The sequence below is a fragment of the Pundamilia nyererei genome, unplaced genomic scaffold (genome assembly GCF_000239375.1).
Source record: "Pundamilia nyererei isolate P.nyererei 1_Seehausen unplaced genomic scaffold, PunNye1.0 scaffold00014, whole genome shotgun sequence".
Lineage (NCBI taxonomy): Eukaryota > Metazoa > Chordata > Actinopteri > Cichliformes > Cichlidae > Pundamilia > Pundamilia nyererei.
Window position 1 is genome coordinate 2,763,721 of NW_005187415.1, and position 24,633 is coordinate 2,788,353.

Here is a 24,633-nt window from a genome sequence, read left to right on the forward strand (position 1 = left end):
GATAAATGTCAGCCTCATACATAACTTCCTGTCTGATAAAACTAATTTCCTTTAAAATGCAGTACATAATGTTGTTTATCAACAGACTGTTGTCCTCTCCTCGCACTCGGTCACAATGAGCTTTGATTATTTGTAGTTTGATCTTTTCAGCTGACCTTTGGGTCTGGTATATTAAGTTACTGCAGTACTTTTCCACAAGTGGACAAGAGTAGAGTCACTGATATATCAGCAAAGGTCTTGAGCTTCTTCATAAAAATCAAACTTGTGCAGAAATAAGTCCAGCAATTTGCTGAAATGTGCAAACACAAATGAAAATACAATATATAAGGCACAATCAGAGTTTCTGGAATTCTAATGAACTTGAAAATCAATATTCGGTATGACCACCTTAATTCTTTAACACAGCCTGAACTCTCTTCTCATTTCTTTAAGTAGTCTTCAGAAATAGTTCTCCAGCCTGTTTGAAGGACACCCAAAGCTCTTTTTGGATGTTTACTGTCTTTTGTTCCATTTTCTGCTGATTTGATCCACACTGTTTCAGTAATGTTGTGGTCAAGGCTCTGGGGATGCCAATCCATGACTGATGGTGTTCCACTGTGTTTGTGTTTTACTACACTGACAATGTGTTTGCTGATTATTGTCACACTAAACACCGAAGCAGTTGCCAATCACATGTTTCCAGTTAGTATTCCATGCTGGATCTGATGTACTTTCTGAGTTTACAATTCCCTCTATTTTGAAAAGAACACACTTTACATTGAGCTATACCAAGTTTTTGAGACTTAAAATAGTCGTTTAGATTAAAAAAGCTATTTCATGTCTGTTAGACTGTGTTCTTTGCTTTTTTTTTGCAGATTCAACTAAAGATCTGGGAACAAATGTTGCTTGTTAGCAATAAAGTACTTTAAAATAAATTTATTGGTTATGTGTAGACAGAACACTGACTCATCTCTGGAGTTAGGTGTCTTTTTTATGCTTGAATGAGTCACAGGTCAGCATTAAGTAGCATAACAAAAACATTTCTCTGAAAATGGTCGGGGGTGCAAGGACTGAAAAGTGTGAAAAACAGCCAATGTCCAAAGAAAAAGTCTGAAAGACCTTTATAAATGCCTGAAGAATTGCTGCTCAAATAATACAAGTAAATGAAGAAATGAGTGGTGGCTCAGGACTTATGCACAGCACTGTAGCTCAGTGGTTTTTTATATCTAGCCTTTTTTTGCAAGAAAGATTAGATAAGCGCAGCTGCTATTAGTCACATTCATTGAGTCTGTGTGTTTTATTCAGGCATACAGGTTTCATTAACGAATTAGTCACCTGTTGCTTCAGAATAAAGGCATCATTATCTTTTTTAGTAGGACTTAAATAACCATTATCAGATAGGTGACAAAATATTGAACTGAAAATGAGAAAATATTAGCCTAATTTCTGTTTGTCTGTAGTAAAAAACAGAACATTTATCGAGTTAGATGACACAAACTACTGGCAATCTTCACATTTTTGCAACAGTGTAAATACAAATTGCATTCTGGTCTTTATGATTTTTCACAAATTAGAGAGCGTCAAACTGTCACACGAATCTGAGCGATACTGCTGACAGCTCAGGCGCTTGAATAATTCACAGGACTGGGCTGTCCCCAGTTTGGCCTCAGGGTGACAATGAGACAGTGTGTGCTTTTGTTGCTGTTGTGTACCTGGTGGTCCTCTCAGGTTTCCTGTGCTGTTTGGGAGGCGCCTCCTCATGCAGCCCTCCGTTGTGCTTCCTCTGATCCTCCCTCTCCTCTCTGGGCTCATTCACCTAAAGCCCCCCCCCACACACACACACAGAAAGCAAGATAGAGTGATACTGAACAACAAAGGTAGGCAGAAAGGTGCATAGAGTGAAGTGTGATTGGATTCAATCATGTCACATCACATGATATCCCATAAGAGAAAGAGAGCACGCCCAAATAAAATAACACAGAACATCACATCACACTACGTCCACTCCAGGATTACTGTTGACAAAGGATTATCTAACATGTGATCACACTGGGAGTGTCTCCAGCTGGGTATTTCCTACATCCATTTGCTGTCCATAATCAGAAACATAATTAAAGTCTTATATGTGATAATTACTATTTCTGTGAAGTACATATCCAGTCAAATTTTGAAGACCATGGGATATATTATGAATGTAATACAAATTATGAATCTTTACCAAGAAAGCGCTATAAACTTTCTTATTCTTGCACTGACACCATTTCAATATAAAATGCTGACGTCATCAGTTAAATATGCTTTTCCCTATTTTTGTCATAGCTATCTATCTGTCTATGTTGAAGTGGTGAATCCACATTAAAACACAGCCATATGTCCAGGTAACCCCTAATAGGCAAGTTCAAACCCTCTGTTTTCAATCAGAAGGAACTGGCCCCAGTTACACAGGCTGGTTGGCAACTGGTTGGCAACTGGTTGGCAACTGCCAGATACTAGGGAAAATGTACATTCGTCCACCAGTTAACGAGTGGTTATGGGAGGTTGCTTGCTGTCGCTTAATGAAAGTGGTTGTAAAGAACTATATGATGCAGCAGCAAAAACTGAAAGGCAACTGCAGCGGTCACCCGCAATTTGCATGGAAGACACCAATTTGTTGCACACACTCACCAACTTTTGTACTGAAGTAGCGACAAGTGCAGCCTAAACCACAAACAGAAATAAATAAATACTAAACACTGTGCTTTTGAAATGTGTTTTTTTTTTCAGTGTCGAGGCATAATTTTTACTTTTAAGAAGGACAGTCGAACATTTGAATTTTAACTGCAAAAACTGGTGACGGTTTGCAGACAAGCTGGTGTCTTACATTAAAACTACTGGTGAGTGAAGCAATCTGCTGGTAGTGATGGAATACGGCCTAAAGGAGCTTGTTCCAGACATTGGACCAACTAAGGGACAACACTAGTGCCCTGTACAAAAGGGTTTATTGCAATCTTAAACTTTTGACAGATATCGAAAGATGACCTGATGCCTCACTGAGTTGCTGAAGTGGAGCCAGTGTAATGTGATGTGTTGTTGCACTCATGGCTGAGGTGGAAGACATGCAGAAAAAAAATGTGACCACTCTGTGGAGCATAGCATTAACCTTTTGAAAAGTCTGACCACACGGCTGTAAACCGCACCTCATCAAACGCAGACCTGTCATTACCAGTTTGCAAATGTTGCAAACCATGCTAGACGGCACGAGGTGTCCGGGTAATTTCAGTGTCATAAATCAACACGTCAACAAGATGTCTCATTGAGAGGTTTAACACGTAAACATTTCTGTCTAGTTAGACACTGAAGTTATCCAAAGAAATTTCACGTGCTGTGCATCACACCTGTACTGAAGTTCTTACCGCATGTATGATACCTCATTATCTTCTGATTCAGATACCTCAAAGTCCTCTTCACTGTCATTTCTTAGTAACATAGGCTTGTTCCCCTGTGAATTATCTACATTATCATCCTCAGGTACCTCTTCAGCTTCCCCTGATGCTACTGTATCCTCCCCAGCCTCTGAATTTGACGACTTGGTCTGATTTGAACTTTCACTGACTACCGAATGTCTGTCTTCTTCGGCGAAGTCCTATGAAAAAGGATTATAGCAGTTCTTTGAAAGTAAGCTCAGCGATCAAATCAAAGGTAACAAAAATGACAACAAATCACTAACCATACCTTGTTTTGAATTTTAGGCTCTTCAGCTGAAGCCTATAGAAACAAGGATCAAATGTGCCAAGGCTGTCGGTTACACCAGCTTAACTTAATGTCTGACATGAAAGAAGAACGGTGACCTGATAACTGACCTGGTCTCTCAAGTAAGACCTTCTCGGTTTGTCCTCCACAACTGCAACTGGCTGCTCCTCCTCTTCATCTACCCCCTCCGCTTCTTCCTCTCCCCCTTCAGGGGCAGCCTGCTCTTCCTCCCTCGGCTCCTCTCGCTCCTTCTCCTCCTCTCTTCTCGAGCTATAGGTTTCCATCTTCTCAGCCTCGTCGTCATTGTCACGGTAACGTCCCCTACGCCAGGAGGAGGGCCTCTCCTCTTCTGCGCTGTTTTTCTCCGTGGCGGTGCTGTCGTTGCCCTCCGTCACAGTGGGGTCCAGCTGTTTCTGTCTCTCCAGCGCCTCCTTCATGCGCCTCTGCCGTCTCTCCTCACGTTTGGCCATGCGGTCCAGTAGGGCTTGGTCCTCGTCATCTCCACCGCCTCCATAAGAGCTGCTCACAGACACCGTCTCTGTGACACTACGAGGAGAGAGAGAGAAAGAGAGAGACGGCACAAATGTCACATTGTGTGTATTCGTGTCAAAGAGGAGGAAGGGGTGAGGTCACAGCAGACGTCAGCCGTTATAAAAATGTGGGCATGGAAAGATAATCCATGACATTATCTTCTGTTACCTCTGAGCTGCCCCTGGTGGAAGGCCGCAACCCCTGTGTAATCATAATTTCCAGAAAGAGGTTGCATTGTTACTGACAGCTTTATAGCCAAGAACAGCAGAAAATGTAGACCCATGGCTTTACTGACTGGTCTTCACCACAGCTCTTCAAATAAACTCAGGTGAGGCCTTATAATGAATGGAAATTTGGATTTTAGGTGGGAACTTTTGTATGTGCTCAGATACAGCCATAGCATACAGTTTACAGCCATGCTAACACCTGCTAAAACTTTGGACTGAATGCTAACTACGATAGCATGCTAACATGCTATCATAGTTAGCATGTTTTTGGATGCCGAGTCAATAGTTGCTGTGGCATTAAATTTAACCCACAATGTGTAACATTACCAAATACATGAGGATTAAGCGTTGCATCAGAGCACAAATGTGTAAAAAAATTTTGTTTAGTTTTGTCTGCGCTAAAGGACCTCCAAACAAACCAAGATAATCTTTTATAAAGCTTTGCTTCAGCGTGACTAAAATACACACTTACTGGCTACTTCATGTGGTACACCTGGTCACCTTCTCACTCATGCACATATCTAATCAGCCAATCACTGTGTCTCTGTGCTTTTAGGCATGTAGAGAGGATCAAGACCAGCTGCTGTTCAAACTGAGCATCAGAAGGGGGATTTGTCTTTGAACGTGGCATGATTGCTGGTGGCAGAGGGGCTTTTCTGAGTGTTTCAGAAACTGCTGATCTGCAGGGATTTTCCCACAGAGCCATCGCTCGAGTTTACTGAGAATGGTTCGAAGAAGAGAAAATATCCATGCAGGGCAATATGACCAAAATTATTTATCACGATATACATTTCAAAATTTGCGATAACGATATAACTGAGGATATAATTGACACTAGACAAAATGCTTTACAACTCCACAACTTTATTAGTGCAACCCCCCCCCCCCCCCCAAATCAATGTATTTTCACTTAAACAAGCAGGTGTTTTATGTGCATCAAAGTTATATAAAAATTTAGCAGTGCAAATGCAAATTCCTTGCTGACAGTTTAACCAAAAGGCATTTCCAGTGGAAATTGGCCAACATATCCTCAGCATAACCATGTATAATATCCACAAAACTTTATAGGTTATACACACACAATACGGTAATATTGTGTTGACGCACAGTACGTATCACTCCGTGAGGCTCCTGCCTACGATAGCCGTAATGCTCCGACAATCCATCAAGCTGTGCGAGTTCGTAGCTTAGCAAAGTCGTACTGAAACATTTGACAGATTTTCGAGCGCCGTGTACGACATAAAATCGTTTCGAGGTCAGTAAACACAACCAGAATTCATACATAAGGCACACGGGATTATAAGGGGCACTGTTGATTTTCAGAAAAATCAAAGGATTGATTTTTTTTATTTTTTTCACGGCTGCACCGTGGCTCTTACTCGTAAAGGAGGAACTAAAAACTTGACCGACCCAATCACGTTTCAGTTTTAGATGCTCCTGAGGAGACAGGTGAGTTTCTTGCAACAAGGCAACATGGACATGCTCCCTCTTAAGAAAACTCAATATTTTTTTCCGTTTAATAGGGTTATGTATACCTCCTACATTCCAGGAACAAACATTTAACACTGAATTATCACTTATCATACAACATTTGAAATAAGCATGGAACCACGCTCAGGTGACCAAAGCATAGCTGATATGTAGGGCTCCCAAACACTGCTCTACAACACCAGTGGCAAGTAAAATACACATAGAAAAACAAACGTCCTGCTTTGCTAACAATTAACAACAAACTATTTACAAGAAACAGAACTGTCAAGAAACCAGTGAGTATGGAGGTCAGACAAAGGTCTCCAACGCCCAGCAGGGGGTGCAAGCAAACTTTCCAACTTGGACATAGAAAGATGCTGGACCAGAGTACGAGTCTTTTCTTAATCAGTAACGTGAAACAGCTGCCCGCCCGCAGCTAAAACAAGGATTCGGATTATAAATGGCTAAATAAAATAGTCTATATGTATGGGATTATTATCTCCGCGCAGACCCGAAAAGAGAAAAAGAAACCAAACAGAAAAAAAAACAATAATAAAAAAAAATAAATTAAAAAAAAAGTAAAAAGAAAGGAGGAGACGAGGGATTGGCGAATACCTCACGTATGGGACAGGAGCATAGATCAACAGTCCGCTGGAGCCACTGAGGATGAGCGCGGTCCCGCCCCTTGAGGCACGTTATCCAGATAAGCTGAGACTGCTTCTGGAGTTCTAAAAGATTTCTCCTGGCCATCGATCTTGATCCTAAGGACAGCCGGGTACATCATGGCGAAGGGGACACCCATCTCCCTGAGGCGTTGTTTGACGTGGTAGAATCCCTGGCGTTTCTTCAGAACAGCGGCGGAGAAGTCCTCGAATATCATAATAGGAATGCCGTTATGAAATAAGGACTGCTTCCTCCTAGCCGCTTGCATGATCCGTGCTTTATCCAGGAAGTTGTGGAGCTTTATGATGACCGCGCGGGGCCGCTGGGCACTGGAAGGGAGGCGTGCAAGCACCCGGTGGCAGCGATCAATTTTAACAGCGCCGCCCTTGAAACTCACAGCCAAAAGGATTGATTTTAAGTGTGCCGTATTTTCCAAAAAACACGGTAATAACAACGGCCCGCTAGCATGCTCTACCAAAAATAGTGCTTTGTTGTGTATCTGACGGATGAAAGCTAAACCAGTTCCACATCACTGAAGTTGCAGCATTTTTACAAACCAATTTTGGTTCATCCATTTCATTCAACGATCTGCTTTCGCCGCAGTGCTTTTTCCGCCATGTGCGTATGAAAACAAAGGCACTGCGCGTTTTACCCATATTCTATCGCGATATTTCATTTTTCTATCATTGCCCAACATTATACCGGTATTACCGTGAACGGTATGATATGACCCAGCCCTACCAGGAAGCCACAGTTTTCTGGGCGAAAACACCTTGTTCATGTCAGAAGAAATGGCCCGACTTCTTCGAGCTGATATGAAGGCAACGCTTTAAAACCAAGGGACACAGAAGAACAACTCTGAATGCCCAACATATCAAACCTCAAATCAAATCAAAAGCAGATGGCCTATAGCTGATGGACCACACCAGGTGTTACTCCTGTGAGGTGAGGACAGGGAGCTGAGGCTACAATTCATACAGGCTCACCAAAATTGGAAGATCTGTTTTTTTCTGGAAAAATCTTTCCTGATCTGACGAGTCTTTATTTCTGCTGCAATACTCAGACGGTAAGGTCAGAATTTGGCATAAACAACACAACAGCATGGAGCCATGCGGCCTTGAATCAACAGGTCAGGCTGATGGTGGTGGTGTAATGGTGTTGGGGATATTTTCCTGGCACACTTCCAGCCTACCCAAGTATTGTTGCTGACCATGTCCATCCCTTTAAGATCAGTGTACCCACATTCTGATTTCTACATGCAGCATGATAATGCACCATATAACACAGCACAAATCATCTCAAACTGACAATGAGGTTATTGTACTCAAATGGCCTCCAGAATCACCAGGCCTCAATCCACAGTCACCAGATCTCCTGTTAGAGATGTGGTAGAATGAGAGATAAGCAGCCAAGAAATCTGCAGTGGACCAAAATCTCTGAGGAATGTTTCCAGCAACTTGTTAAATCTCTGTTATGAGGAATTAATGCAGTTTTGAAGGCACAAGAGAGCCCAACCTGGTACTACCAAGATGTACCTAATAAAGTGTGGAGTAAGTGTATTTATATTTTCTAACTAAAATATTCAGTGACTATCCTTCCACCTTGAGGCATGACTACAGCATGACTCACAATACTGTGACCTAAAAGTCTGCCAAACATTATCCTTGCATCTGCACAATCAACAATGGCTAGCAAGAACTAGGTCCTATCTCAGCATCCTTCTGCACAATCCCCTTGTTGTTTGACCACCCCAGGATGTATCTAAGAGCTTACAGAGAGGAAACATTCATCACCACAAAGCAGTGTCTGTGTGACTAGATGTCAGAGCGACCCACCACTTCCACTGTAGCCAACACAATTTATCTCAAACCTGCACTTATAAATTATCCGCAGTCTTATTGTGTTTGGAGACTTTAGGTTTTAGAGAAGTGATTTTTTTACTCCTCATATACACTCTGGCACCTCTCCTTTTGGGAGTTTTCATGGGCTAGTTCACTTAAATTACTAAAGCTTACTATTTTCTCAAAAACGTCTGGCGGTAGACTATCTAACCATGCAGCTCCACCCCGACACCCTAAACCCAGAAAATGACATTACGTTGAGAGTTTATTAGTTGGACTTTACTGGTGCTCTCTCGCTTTTGCAGCCGATCCAAAAAAAAAAAAGAGGGAGCCAATCAGTCGTCTGCTGGACTACGTACGAGAGCTTGTTTTGCTATACCTGTGGCTGTTGGTCATAACCAGGCTGTCTGACTGGCTGCTGGGCTCCTCGCTCTCCTTGCTCTTCATCCTCTCCTGGCGTGCCCTGCGCCTCCTCTCACGGGCCGCCTCCTCTTCATCATCATCATTCTTTGCCATCCTGCGGGAAGACGAAAGAAGAAAGAGAGAGTGAGAAGACAAAGGCATGCATTATCTATTTTCAACTTTCAACCCCTCATCTCCTTTCTCCCTATCCTCAATTTAGCTTAGCAGTTAGAAACTTCAAAGTGAGCGGTTCTTTAAATTGGACTGTAATCTTCGCAGTGACCAAATCTGGTGGATTTACCCCAAGTCCCCCCCACCCACCCCTTCTCTTCTATCAAGTGGAGCTGTCAGCTGTGTAACCACCAATACTTCTTATCGTGGCTGCAGTTTTCACGAGCTGATAAAAACTCTGTCTGGAGACATGGCTTGGCTAAGGATAAGAGAGCAGTGAAACAGTGTTTCTGGCCAGCAGCTTGTACTAGTCTGGTCAGTGCAGGAACGGAGGAAGCAGGAGAGCTGTGTGTGTGTGTGTGTGTGTGTGTGTGTACACTGGCCAATAACCAGTGTAATCTTAAAAGTTCATAATTCTTCCAAAGAATTTAATACAGCATTAAATTTAGCAATCGTATTTTTCCAGAGTTGAATAGAATAGAATAATCCTTTAATTGTCCCACAAGGGGAAATTTGGTTGTAACAGCAGCCAGAAAGACACATAGACAAACAAACAGTACACAGGACAGAAACATACACATTTTTCTTACATATTTACATATGGACAATGGTTACTATATACAGAGTACTGTACAGTTATTAAATTAAATAAAAATAACTACAGATAAGAAGGAAAACCAGGTTGTAGTGCGAATCAGTTGATATACTACAATAAAAACTTCTCTTAGCTGTATTTGGTGCGTGCATAGCTGAAGCACGCATCAATTAAATGATAGACAAGCTCAGCTTTTGCTGAAACGCCCGGGGCTAGATGACAACACTGATACTACTCTTACAGTTATATATATGCAACATATGACGCAATCAAATTAACTGGCCACTGTATATAGTATAAAAGACAAACACAGCTTACAACTAAAGACAAAACGCTACCTGCATTCTTCTTAATAGGCAGCAGGGGACGACTGATCTGCTCTCAAAAAGACTAATGATTTCATAGAAGTCTGGGCAAATGACCCTTGATTGCCTCGCTCTCTGACCTCGGTAAACACTCGTCTTATCATCATTCTAAGAGTCATAAAGGAGGATTAAACAAGATGTGCTCAATGGCTTGTAAAATACAGGATGCTAGCAGGTGATAAAGATGATGTAGCTATCGTGATGTCACTTGGTATGAACTAAATTTTCAAAATAGATTTCTCTTTCTTTAACATGACTCGAAATAATACACTCGACAGGAGTGTGTGTGTGGAGTGTGAAACAAAGCCGTTCTGCCATAGACTTCTATAGGCCTGGAAGTCCTTTTGCAACCAGAGCTATCACCACCTGTTGGCTTTCAGATAATTAAGTTTCAGTTAACTTTTACTTATATAGCACCAAATCACAACAACAGTCATTTCTAGTCACTTTATATTATAATATAAAGACCCTAAAATAATACAGAGAAAACCTCAACAATCAAACGACCCCTTATGAGCATCACTTTGGCGACAGTGGGAAGGAAATACTCTTTTTAAACAGAAGAAACCTCAGGCAGAACCAGGGTCAGGGAGGGGCAGCCATCTGCTGTGACCGGTTGGGGCGAGATCACAAATGAAGCTGCTGCATTGCAATTGGTTAATCTGTGCCATTGTTTTAACTGTGGAGAACTTTAGACAGCAGAATAAAAGTTTACTCCTCAAAAGCAAGCTCAAATATCTGTACAAATTATTTCTTGCATTAAATTCATTCAGCACTGCTACATGGGTCGTAACTCCTGCTGCATTTAAGCACACAGCAGACGATGCATGGTCATTGCAGGTCATGTCTAAAACATGGGCAAACATCTGTTTTTTGCATTAAACCTCACACAATCATTCAGAGACATGCTGCGAGTTATAAAATTATTTATTTAACGCAAAGGTTTAAGTACAGGGTGCGGCTGCATGCTATCATAAACAAGACTCCACTGTCCAAAAATCTAACTGGCTTGCAAGCTACTGTATATTTATGTTCTTAAATTTGATTGAAAGCAACAAGTTCAGGCCTTTCTCTCGGGTCTGTCCAAAGTCAGTCTGGGGAATGAAGGAAACTCAAGTGAAGTACAATAGACAATTTTTAAGGAAAAGAGACTACACCCAAAAGTAAAATTATATATCATATATCAAACAATGCAATACTACCCAACACTGAAACTATTCCTTTTTTTTTAAGGTATCAAATTGTGCAGTGCAGTGTTTCTGGCCACCTGACATCTATGAACTCAGCTCCATGCTTGATCTGTGTTGCCCTGACTGACCTTTACACTTCCACTGCTCACCACATGCCCAGCTACCTAACATCGCAGCGCAGCCTTTGAGGCCGGCCAGCGAAGCATGCCGTTGCATGTTAATTGCAACACGTGTGGTGAGGCAAGCTAAAGCCGCCAGGGTTTATGTGAGGTTTTACAGCTTGTGAACAACACCCCCCCTCCCCCACCCACTATGCTGTTCCCCCAACCCCCTCTCCCTCTCATATGAGGCATGTTAGGGTTAGTCATAACAGAACAGATGAATCTGCTAACGCCCAAGTTAGACCTGTGGGACGGTGACATCAGTGACGTCAGGCAATGCTTTACACATGTGCATGTGTGTCTGCTTAGTTTAAACTATTCAGCATCTCCGAGTGTAGAAAATCAGCTTTATCCAGAGGAGGGTCTATCCTGAATTCCAGCCCTGCGGGCCAGTGATATACATTGTACACTGAGAGCGCTAGCACAATATTTACATTTTAGCAAACAAAAAAAATACAAGAAAGAGTTTTTTTTTTCTTTTCCATTCATTATTAAGGTCAATTGAGCTCCACTGCAAAAAAAAGTACATTAACCCTTATTTAAAATATCAGAGCAGAGTGATGTTTTTGTGAGACCTAAAAAAAAAAAGTAGTGAAACAACAACTGCTGTAATTCCCGAAGGACTGAACCGTCCCAGAAACAGCACCGAATGTCATGAGAAAACGAAAACAGCTAAAAATGGAACAAAGGAGTCCTTGGTGGCGGTGACGACGACAATCTCAGGGTTAAAGATTCCTCAGTAGGAAAAGAAAAGGAAGAAAGAAAGACAGAAAAAACTCCTGAAAGCTGAATTAGCATTCCTGTCAATCACAGCCTTGGCTGGAGACACATACACAACCAAAGCCCTGATTTAATATCCCTTTCCATAGCAAGGCCCCCAAAGTCTATCAGCATACTGACAGAAATACGGTGAGAGGTGGAATGGTGGATAATGGAAGAAAGAAAAAATAGGAGAAGAAGAGAACAGGCAAGTGAAATGGGATAGAGTGAGGATAAAGTGGAGAGGTGGGAAATGAAAAACGGGAAAGGAAGGGGTGTGCACAATAATGGAAAAAGGAGTAATCTGCAGATTTTATCATAGTCGACAACTTTTCCTGTACGAAATGATGTGAAGCCACAGCAATAAATTGCAGGTTACCAGGACATAGTCTCCACCAGACGCCTATTTCTTGAGTGGCCAAGTACAGCATGTAAATAAAGGAAACCTGCCCATTATTGGTGCTTTACTACGAATGCCGTGGACTTCACCGTGGCAGCTACAGTGAAGCATATGAATAACGTGTGTTTCACACCCTGAGTAGTGTGTTTTCGCTGATTTAAACCGCCTGCATGGAAAGCACACTAAACATCGCCATCAGTGAACCTATTAGGGAGAAGTATGTCCAAATATTTTCTTTACAGCAAAATATCTCAGAAATGTCAGTGAAAACAATTTGGGAAAAGCTCATGAGAAAAGACTTCTTCACCCCTCCTTGGCAAGAGGAGGGACAGAGGGAAGGAAGGGAGAAAAGTGAAGAGGAAGCTCGAAAACAGCGGAGGGAGGGAAAAAGGCTGCTGTGAGCAGATGGGGGAGAGGGGAGTTAAGGAAGGGATGGTTAGGGCGAGGGAGAGAGGGTGGGGGCTTGGCTTGAGCTGTCAGAAATGCTGACCCATTCCCACGCTGGTCTCTCTAGACTGTTTCCCTTCCTACTGCCGGCCCACAGAACCACAACATCCCCCGTCTGTCCCTCCCCCCACCCTGCGCTCTGCTGGGCCAGCTCCAAGAATTCATATTGCTAGCTGTGGTACAGTCCTTCTAGACTGCATTTATTCTTCTACTCGAAGATGAATGAGGTAATATGGCATGCATCTGAAAATAACTAAGAGAGGAAGGGTAGCCTTAACTCCCTTCAATGCTGATGTGGCAAAGCAGCTTAGAAGCTGGCAAAGATTTACGATGCAGGACCGGGTCACGTTGTGAATGGTCCGTTCAACCAGGGCGGGGGACCGTTTGGCATGGCTCATTCACGGAGGATGGGTGTTATTTCCTCAACCCTTCCTAGTCTCTGAGGCAGAGGGCCAGCGCAGATGTAAGAATGAGGAGGAAAGGGAGGATGGTGAAAAGACGTGAAAGAAGCGACGGAGAAACAGACCGTGAGCGAGCGAGAAGGAAGTGGAGAATGAGGGGTTGACAATTTAAGTGGAGGAGCGGGATCAAAAGGAAGAAGAAGCGGGGAGAAGATGAGAGGAAAGGCAGAGGTGACAGTTTAAGAGAGGAGGAGAGGGAAACAATCAGGAGAATAATCAGAAAATGAAAGTGGGTTTTTGGAGGGGTGGAAGAAGAAGAAAGACAGTGAGACCCAGAGGAGGAGGAGGGGGAGGAGGATGGGATGCATAAAGAATGAAGGGAGGAGACAGAGGAGGGTGATCGGGAGGTGGGGAATGGCAAAAATCAAAAATAAACACTTCCCAAAAAAGGAAATAAAAGAAGAAATGCTAAGTAAAGGCCTCAGAGAATAAACATTACCTCATAGTTTAAAATTGAAGGAATAGTGAGACTACCTTGCTCTCAGCACACAAGTCATAGTATTTCTTTGAAACAGTGATCACTCAGAGTAGCCTTCACACAGACAGTCACCTATGTTAGATTAAACTGCTGCGTATGATCAAATGCTTTCTAATAGCCAAATCCAGGAGGATTAACTGCTCAAGTACACGAGTTTCATTTGGGAAGGGAGTGGCAGCAACATTTCTGTAGGCTCCATGAGAAAAAAAAAACATTTTTAACCAAGGCAGATACCCTCTGGTCAGTGAATTGACTGGGAAAATTCCACCTCTATGTGCGTTCATTGGCTAAGAAGGGGGGAAAAAAAGGCAGAGACATTCCTTGTCTGATTGCTATAGCGCCGACGAACGGCGTGGGTTGCAGGGAATTATAGAGCGCGAGAGAGTGTGAGAAACCTTTGAGCAGAAAAACAGGGTGTATGTGTGTGGTTTTGCTTAATAAAACTGAAATCAAAAGCACGATGTGAGCCACAGCGTCGATGACCCTTTTCTTAGAGCTATAACTGACGTTGATGCAAGGCAGAACAAGGGAAGGCTTGGCTGTCATCCCGACAAACACGCACACTTGTATACTTGGTTGTATTTTTAAAAAGTGAATGGAGCTTGTCAAGCCTTCATCACCCGATGCTGATACGAAACACACCAACACTCGCTGCGTGAAAGCATCCTAACATTCGTGCACATGCGCTCTCAAGTACAGTGACATGCACAGAGCTGGCGTGAGGAAGCCCACAATCGCAGCATCCCAGCATGTAGGAAACAGCTCATGGAGACCTGGCCAGTAAACACTTATAATAGCCAGGAATTTGGCATTGCTTCAGCCGTTATTATATGGCCCCAAAGTCTCCTTTTTCTCACAGCACACTCAATGATGGTTGAATGGAAGCAAGCCAACGAGACAACATGTGGTTTTGACTAGTCTGACCAAGAGGGGGCATGTAAATATTGATTGTTTCAATATATTGGCAGAAATGGAAACAATTTAGAGATGTAATCTTTTATCAATAACAGGAGCGGCGCGTCGCCTGCCAGCTGAAATTATTGCTGCTCGGGCCAAATAAACAGTCACAGAGAAACTCCCGCCGAGCTGAAAATGTAAATGTTGAGGGCGCTTACGACTCTGGCCCTTTTTCACTCTCGCTCCATTGCTCTTCCAGTCGGCCCACAACACGCCTCTTTTTTTTTTTTAGTCTACACTTTCTGCCAAATTCCATCTTCTCCATGTAACATAAACATTCCAAAAATGCATAAATAATTCCAGCAGTGGGGGGTTTTAGGCTGTGAAAGCTAACAGAGGCATTGACCTTCACTCCAATCAGCTATTTAGGGTACAGCTGGGGAAATAAGGAATATACGTCTTAAAAGGCAAAAGCTAAAGGTTTTAGCTTTCTGAGGCGTCTGATGATTCCTACTTCTTGCTACTAGCATGAAAACATTCCAGAAACATGTTATAAAAATACAATGACATGCGTGACTACGTATAACATGATAGATACCACCATATTTATAAATTCTCTGGTTCAGAGCGTGTAGCATTTTGGCTAGCTTGTCTTATTTTATCTGTAAGTAAGCTGGTGTGTTCAGCAAAAGAGCTCACATAAACCTGTTGTACTAACCAAATGACAGACAGATAATGTTATCGAAGGTTACAAATGCTATGTAGCTTTTAGCAGCTAAAAAAATATATGTTTCCTTAATGTCTAGCTAGAGATAAAAACACATTAATTTTAGCAGAATGCCAGAAAATCCTGCTAATGCTAATCCATTAAGCATTAGCAGGAGTCAGTTTCACAAAGTCAGTTGTCAACTGTTAGGCCATATCAGATAAACTAAAGTAAGAATACTGTATGCTAATGCGCACAGCTTGCTTTGCTGCCCCCAAGTGACAGAAAAACAATACAAAGCCATTTTTAATTTACAGGTAATTTATTTCTTTTTTTTAGCACCACAAGTAAATATTAAACATTCCTGTACTGCAGTTTGTTGCATCTATTCTCATACTTGCCAACATTTATGAAGCAGAAATGTAGTCAGGCTTTGTTCACCATCTTTCTTCGTTCTAAGCTTTCTATTCAGGTAGGTTTAGTTAAATGACTGAGCAAAAATAGTCCCGTAAGTTCTCATTCTGAAAATAACTTGGAAATACATTTAACGTATCCAGGCATGCATTTACTAGATGAATGACACACTTCCTAGAACTGGATGAATGACTTGACCCTGAATTTTTATTACCAAGTATACCCACTATCACGGACATTTTCCTTAAAACAAGAAAAGCTACTTTACCTTGAGCAAAGGGCCTTGTTCTTTACTACAGTTAATGCCCTTACACATTCTTTGTGTCATATAGATGACTTATCAGAGAGAACCATCTATGTATTCAGCAGTGGTCAGGACTATGTCAGCTTGTTTTCCATGAGTGATGGAGCAAGTAGCTGTAATAAAATGCTTCTAAGAGGCAAGTGACCTTGGCCAGTATCTGCATCCACATCGACCTCATCTTTAATTGCGAGGGCTGCAGCACAGATGAAGAGACTTTTGTGAAAATACCTCCTTGGCAGACTATGTATCAAATCCTCACAATAAAAACCCCTTTTTACTCTTTTTGATTACTGCACTTGGCCGGTTACCACTCAATCAATTTGCTGAAATGAACTTTAGTTTAATCCGGGTTTTTTTTCCCAGTGAATCAAAGGCGGTTCAGAAGGCTGTGGTATCTGGGAGAGAAAATTGGAAAGAGGGAGGGAGGGCACGATTGAACATTAAAGGTCATCACATCTCCTATCAGATTTCTTATCAGCTCTTTTTTTCTCCTTCCAGCCTGGTTTAAGGAAGTCGACATTTGCTGATTGATGTTTTGTAAAAGACCTAGCTCCTGAATCCTTGCTCTTTCTGCTTGGTGTGCGCATCAAAGTAAGTGCGCTGTGCACTGAAACTACCAGAGCCTTGAAATAGTAGAGGCTATTCAAACAATCTAAGCAGCTGGTCTGTATGTGTTCTTTAGGCCACTGCAGAGGATAGATTTCTTAAACACCTTTTGAGAAATCTGCAAACACCAACATGTCTCACCTCTCTGCCTCCAGGCGCATCTCTTCCCGCTTCTGTCTCCTCAACTCCCTGCGCCGCTCAAAGTCCATTTCCTCCATGGTTGTGCCCTATGCGGAGACATCATAAAAAATAGACATTAATTCACTCAGTCAGCAGCCAGAAATGTGTTTTTAAAGCTATAGTCAACCTCTATATGAATATTTTTTACATACTCTAATTACGCCTGTAAATTTATTGTTATATTTGTCATATGTGTCATTCCCACCATGGAATTGATAGATAAGGCAATGCATGTGACTCTGTGATTACTTCGAACTTTTGTTACTGCTGCTGTTACTATATCAGCCGCAGGTGGTGCCAAATCAACCAAGGCGAAAATTTATAAGAATTAGAACTTTAAACACAATCTCTTTCTGCAAGCAATGACAACAACAAGTGTGAGGCCTTGTCCTTCTGTTAAGTGACACAAATTTGATGGAATCAAAGTTAACAAACTGCAGAACCAGAGAGAAAATGATAGCGAAAGCTGTATAAAGGAGGAAAGGAAAAGCCAAGGCAGGATGTTAACTCCATCCCTTACGAGAAACCCTCACTAAAAATACTCTGGAAGGGTACGTGACAGGCTGTGCTTGTGAGGCCTGAGACCACCCAGGAGCTGCTGAGCTTCCCATCACACATCTCTGTACTAAATCAACAAAAACATCCACTATACACCGGGAGGCATAGCAAACAAATGCTAACCGAGCATTTGATTGAAAAAGGTGAGAATAAAGTGATATCTAAAGACCAAGAATGTGGGGAAAGAGACACCGCTTTAAAATGCTTTTGGAAAGCCAAAAAGAAAGAATCATGCATGTCATACCTTAGTTTAGACTTCAAACAATGTATTTTCCCTTCACACCATACCAGCTCCTCACGATGCCTTCTCCAAGCAAAGACACAGAGGCACAAACTTTCAGTGATAGTCTCCCACAGTCCGGCTTCAGCTGACAGAAAAGGCGAATGTTTCTTCTTCTTTCCCCTCCCTGCTAGTCGTCCCTCCCTCCATCCCTCAGTGACCCCCACCCCTTCCTGAGCCCTCTCTCTATCTCTCCCTATCTCTACAGCTAACTTTTCCTGTGTTGTTTAACGCCATGTCAGAGCTTGGCTGAACTGTTTTCGATTTCCTGTGCCTTCTGTCTGCTTTTTCTTCTGTCCCCACAGCTTACTGCACATCAGGTACACGCGCACACAAGCGTGATAACACTACAGCAACGAGCACATGCATGGGAAATGCACAGGAGCGACATTCTCAAAGAAACCACGAGGACAAGAGGTCCCGCTAATACTCAACCTCCCCACTGCATCTTCTCACCCAGTGTCCTCCCCCCTTTCTGAGCCCGTATAGTAAACACGGCCCTGCCTCTGCACTGTGAGAGCTTTTGCTTTTGTGACGAGAAGGAGATGTTCTAAACACCGCAAGAATTCACCGTCTATGTTTAGATGCACGCTTAGTGTCATTTGTGAAACCGTGGGGAGGCAAGCTGCATTTGGACGTGGGGCTATTCGTACAACTGTAATTAAGACGAAATGAGAGCAATAACTAAAAGCGACAAGGCCTCCAAACATCACCAGTGTAATCACATACTTCCTAGAAGTAGCGACGCCAAGGGAGACAAACTTATTAGTAACACAAGCACGGCTGCGAATGAATTTGGAGTTATAGATGCAAATAACAAATGACTTATTCATTCTTGGTGTTTGGATTAGACAAAAAAATGAGCTATGAATCCTTTTTAAAGACATGTTATTTACTCTTATGCAATGATCTGTAGGTAAATTAAAATTAAGACTTAGTTTTCCAAAAGATAAGCGGATTACGTACCCAAGATTTAATTGAATAACAAACTTGAGATAATAGTGTTTTAAACTGATTTATGATGTGCGGATGGGGCTGCTTTCTGAATGAAGCAGCAGCAACATGGGGGGCTGCGTTGTACACTGACAAAAAGGGCCCACAGCAAGACGTCAGAGAGTAACTGTTGTGTACTGAAAATCACTGAGAGGACCACCCACACTTTGCAAAAGCTAACAGAGGCAGAAGACAAAGACGGCATTCCATAAAATTGAGCAACCTGAAGTCACAAGTTTGCGACATTTTTAGACCTTTTGTATAAGTTCAGACTGCCTGAGCCGGTCCGCCGTAAGACGTCTTCAACCTTTGCTGCATCAGACCATTTATTCCATCGTTTATCTCCATCTTTCCACCTCCCTTCTGTTTGTCTTTTTCCTTCTCTCCTCCCCCTCTTTTTTCTTTCCCTGTCTGCCCCAACCTTCTACAATGGCTATAATGACACATTTACCAGTTAAATTACTACCTGTCGAGACTGCCAGACCCTGGCAGAGACCCAGTGTCTAAGTGCCAACCTCTTGAAAAACCTTGAAATCCAAGTTGATTTTATCCTGACAGCCACTAGTTTTACACCACGTTGTAATGCCTCTATCGACTCGTGGGGTCTCCAGGTAAAAGCCCCCAAACAATGGACTCGGCCAAATGAGGCAAAGAGTAGATCGAGCAAAAGTCTGGGAGCTGGCCTGAAGAATAACAGGCCAGCAGTGCAGCATCTATTTTTGGCTCTGCCAAAATGTTCCTAAGTCTGTTTTAGCATTCTGTGAGAAAGGAAGAGTGCAACATTTTGGTCAGATTTGTAACTCTGATACTCGGAGCAACTGTCCCCTCATAACCTTTAGACAAGCACATTAATCTCCACATTATGGTTATGGAGCTATGTGAGGAATGCTCCGATTCAGCCTCTGATTTTAGCAGAGGGGACTTGAAAGAGTCTCTAAATTACTCATTCACATGGCAGTTATACTCAGCTCAGCTCCTAACCTTAACCCTATTTTGGTTGCTGAATAAGGGGAATTAATGTGAAGATAAACAAGTAAAAACCAGCTTTGCAAGAGTTATGTGCTTGCCAGCTTCAAGATTTGCAAATGAAGAAACAAAGGTAGCTTGCTATTCCCAAGATTGTTTTTTTTTTAAAAAGATCATTAGTTAAAAAAATTATGATGTAATCTGTTTTATACACAAATTAAACAGTAGCTATTTTATAATAAAGACAAAGCTAGTTCTGTAATTAAGCAAAAATAACTGTCTCAGATGGTGTATTTCTGTACTTACACGTCCCATTCACAGTGCCTAAAAGAGTAAATTCACACTGTTAAGTATAGCTCCATGCAGCTCCAACATATAACATAACAGTCAAGTGGACCTCTGTAGAATTCCTATCCTAAATTTTTGTTAGCGTAAAGAAAGGAGATAATATAGCTACGTCATACATGCTAATTGTGTTGCTACTGTTAGCTAACTAACTAGCAATAGCAGAATCTGATCAGATTCTGATCTGATGTTTTGGTGACTTGGTACAAGTGTATTTAATTATCATTTGCACTAGAAGAATTTAGCTTCCTAACTTATAAAGTACACCACTTATAGTGTAAGTGGTGTACTACAAAAAAGTGTACTGACGATATATAGTGAGTTGTTAACATACGACCATGCTCGCTAATATACAAGTTTTGCACATGATCATTTTATTATAGCATACCTGTTCAAGCAAATCCATATCTGATTAGACAGACACATGACAGCAATGCAGTGCATTTAGGCACACACACATAGTCAAGATGACCTCCTGTAGTTCAAACTGAGCATCAGAATGTAGAAGAAAAGTTATTTAAGTAAATGACTGCTAAAAAATGGGCTAGCCTGATTTTATGAGAAACTACTGAAAGCAGAAGAGCATCTCTGAACACAACACGTGGAAACTGATTTGCCACAGTTTGCTGTATCAGCACAGGAAAAAGGAAACTGAGGTTTACCAAAGTTAAACAATAGAAGATTGGAAAAACCTTTCCTGATTTGATGAGTCTTGACTTCTATGACATTCGAAGACAGGGTTAGCATTTCCATCAAACCATGGATCAGTTATGCCTTATATCAATGGTTCAGGCAGCTGGTGGTATAAAAGTGTGGGGGATATTTTCTTGGTACACTTGGGGCCCCTTAGTAACAACTGAGCACTGGTCATTGCCACAGGCTACCAGAGTAGTATCACTGACCATGTCCACCCCTTTATGACCACAGTGTACCCATCCTCTGATGTTTGCTTTCAGCAGGGCATGTGACATGTCAGAAAGCTCAAATCATCTCAAACTGCTTTTTTGAACAAGACAACGAGTCATCTGCAACAACTGCGTGATGCTATCATGTCAATAGGCATCTCTGAGGAATATTTCCTCTTCCTTCGTAAATCTATGTCACAAAGAATTAAGGCAGTTCTGAAAGTCACAGGGTGTCCAACCTGGCATTAGAAGTGAAAACTGTCACAAATGCTCTACCCGATCGGTGTCAGAAACCCAAACGGTACCCCGCATACGCAAATCTTACAAAGAGAGACATCATTCCTCTCTTTGCCAACATTGCGACATTCAATATATTTGAATGATACGGTTAGCGCCCAGTTAGCTCCTAGCATTTCTCAACAGCTCAGCCTCCTTTTCGACTACCAGGACATTTAACCAATGGATAATCCATATACAAACAAATTCATGCTTTTCGCCTCAACAGAGAGCGTTCCCCGATTGAACAACAGCGCCGTAAAATAAGAAGAATGGCACCTAATTACAGAGTTAATAATACAGACTTTGTATGTCACGTGAAGATTCATCAGCCAGATGAAGTGTTTACTGACAATTGACAGTGATAGCGGACATCATCATCCATCAATCGATCACTTCCAATCAATCCTCTCCACACAGACAAGCATAAACACACTCGACTATCACTAAATCAAATTTAACACACATTTGTAATGACGCTAATTCAGTTTACAATAGGGTTCATTCGCTCGGTCAGCAGGTGGCAGTATCCTCGTACACTGGGGAGTAAACTGCCATTAAAAGAACAGAAGAAGAAGAAAACCCCTGCACATGCGCGGTACGGATCACGTAGACCCGATTTGTACGGTCCGACTTTGCACATGCGCAGTATGGATCGGGGAGTCCTGATCCGTAACTATCTTTTTATTTTTCGTTTTTGTCTACATTATATTGAAATGTTTCATTATTGGAAACATTTTAAGAGATACTTATTATTCTTAACATCTTAACAGATACTCTGACCCGTAACTATCGTAAAACGCTTCGACTGGAAGTAGACACCTTTCGCGCATGCGGGGTACGGATCGGGTTTCCGGTACGGATCGGGTAGTGACAGGCCTTTCTCAATTTCCAACAATGGCGGCAGCTAGTTAGTTTTAATGTTACTCTTATTATTCTTTCTGGGTCACAAAATAAACATTTAACATATTTTCAGGTGAGAATGTAGCTGTGTAAACTTCAAATATCTGCTCAGTTTATCAAGACACCACATATTTTCAAAAGCGCTGCGACGTTTTCGGAGATGTCTGTTACCCACTAGCTTGATAGCTAGCCGGGGTTCAAGGCTCACTAGAGCCGGTGAGAACACCGGACTCCCGGCAAATCGTTTTCAAACCCACCGCCGTCTTTCGCTACTCAGGTTAAACATGATGTATAAGCCACTTAGATAACTTAAAAATGTTATTGTTTGGCTTTTTTCAGTATTTTATTTGTTCGTGAGTAAATCGGTTTGGCTGAGATTAAAGTTGTAGTTTTTACACAGCTGAATAAACGTCAAGCAGACAACTGATTATCAGATTATCCGGTGTCCTGTTATATTTTAGATAGCAAGGAGCAGACGGCTGCGTTTATTAAACTCCACCGAAACAATCTGCAAATTTCATTTAAATTTAATAAACTATCATCTTGTCTTTATTTTTAGTTAGCCCATACCTAAAACACTTAAGGCTGTAAGCTAATGATAGTTATATAAGAGCAGATGCTGCTGGTGCAACAAGCTGTACATTTTACGTTCAATGGATGCATGATCTGATTAGTCGACTAATCGCAAAAGTAATCGGTGACTAGTCGACTATCAAAATAATCGTTTGTCACAGCCCTATCTACAACACTGAAGAGGAGAGAAGAGTTACAACAGTCACAACTGTGCAGGTGTTCAGGTAAAGAGAAGTACTGCAGTAAACAGGAATGTAAAAGAAACACTGGCACAACCCCAAGGCTTTCTAGTCTCTGCGTCAGTGGAAGAAAATATTTTGTCCACCTGCCACAGTACTTGGTATGCAGCAGAGTTCATGAGCCACTTTCTTTCTTTTATTTTAACCAGCCACATGATATTTGATCTTTCACAGAAGTTCTACTGTAGAAGGCCTGATGATACACAAGGTGCATTCAAATGTATACAATACAAAGTTATTTTCAAGTAGTTGACAAGATACTGTATATTACAAACGAAGGACTGTAGAAAGCATCACTTCCTAACTATGAGAAAAGTTTTATAAGAAGCAGGATTTCATGTATTTTGACATCAGCTGTCTCCCATCAATATTGACTTAGCTAGACTCAAATTTTAGGGCTTCTCAAGGATGTAAATACTTTGTCTCTATATTCTGACAAACCTTTATGACATCAGGAGCCTCTCTTATTAAATACTGTCATAGGTCTACCAGACTAGCTTGACATATGTTATTCACCCCGCCTTTATAGTGGAAATAATTTCCCCCAGGGATCAATAAAGTATTCTGATTCTGATTCTGAAATGACTGAAAGAGTCTCTGCTAATAGTCACTTTAGCTTGATGGTAGACAGTGGATCTCTTTTGCAAAGCTCTATGGATTCAGATTTTTCTTTTCGTTTTTTACCAAAACGCATAACAGATACGTTAGACTTAAAGGCTTGAGAAAGTATGGCAAAGACAGCCTTAGCTGACTTTAAGAGATGAGTACAGAGGACAGACATTGAACTGGTATAAGTTTCAGACTAATCTGTCTGAAAGTATTGGTAACTGTCTCTATAAAAAGTGCTGCTCTTGGTATGTCGACAGTATTAATTCATTCTAACAGAGCTTGCTTTTTCATCAGAAAATTCTCAGGACATGATGGAAATCAGTCTGACAAGCAGGAAATGGACAGCTGGAGTGCCGAGGACACTGATTGACTGATTGGTGATACTAATGAGGGTGGGGCAGACAATTACAAAGGAGGGAAATCTAACAATAGGAGGAAGTAAAGCTGACAGGAATAGACAGGAACCAAAGACTATGACATAAATCAGAAATAACTTGAAAAATAAACAACAAAAAGCACCAAACATGACACAAAACTGTTCTCAATTCCTATACGAAGGAAAAAAGAGACAGGTAAAAACACTATCATAGTCTTACTAATAACTTCAATAGGCAAGATTACAGTAGAGTCAAGTTAGTCAAGATACTGGATACTTTGTAATCAATAGCTAGCACAGCAACAGTTGCTTAGTGCTGCATATTCAGCCAAACACCAGTATTTTAGTGTCTGTAAGTATACACTGGTCCACTTGGGTTGGAATGATGCAAATTTAGTCATTAGAGTAAGTGGCCTTACCAGTACTACAATATAATACACCAAGTATACAAACATCCATCAGAAGGACCTGTAGTGGACTTGAAAAACTCATAACAACTAGTTGTTTGTGGTTATATAACTGTGTTTTTGTATGCCTCTGCAAAGGCTATCAACCCAAGTTTGAACTTGTGTTTGCGCTGTCCTGACAACCAGAACAAACAAATTTTGTTTTGCTCATGGTTCTTTGTGGTATT

At 41.6% G+C, this 24,633-nt stretch overlaps 1 protein-coding gene across 1 annotated transcript in view; it reads right to left on the minus strand.

The window, feature by feature from the left end:
- Positions 1 to 24,633, minus strand: part of cald1a (caldesmon 1a) — a 65,659-nt gene that overhangs the window by 15,705 nt on the left and 25,321 nt on the right. Inside the window, exons 2-5 of the mRNA XM_013908794.1 lie at positions 16,938 to 17,023; positions 8,820 to 8,957; positions 3,815 to 4,254; positions 1,692 to 1,779 (exon numbers count right to left, since the gene is read on the minus strand). Coding sequence (XP_013764248.1) covers positions 1,692 to 1,779; positions 3,815 to 4,254; positions 8,820 to 8,957; positions 16,938 to 17,014 — 743 coding nt within the window. The 5' untranslated portion in view covers positions 17,015 to 17,023. The remainder of the gene's footprint in view (positions 1 to 1,691; positions 1,780 to 3,814; positions 4,255 to 8,819; positions 8,958 to 16,937; positions 17,024 to 24,633) is intronic.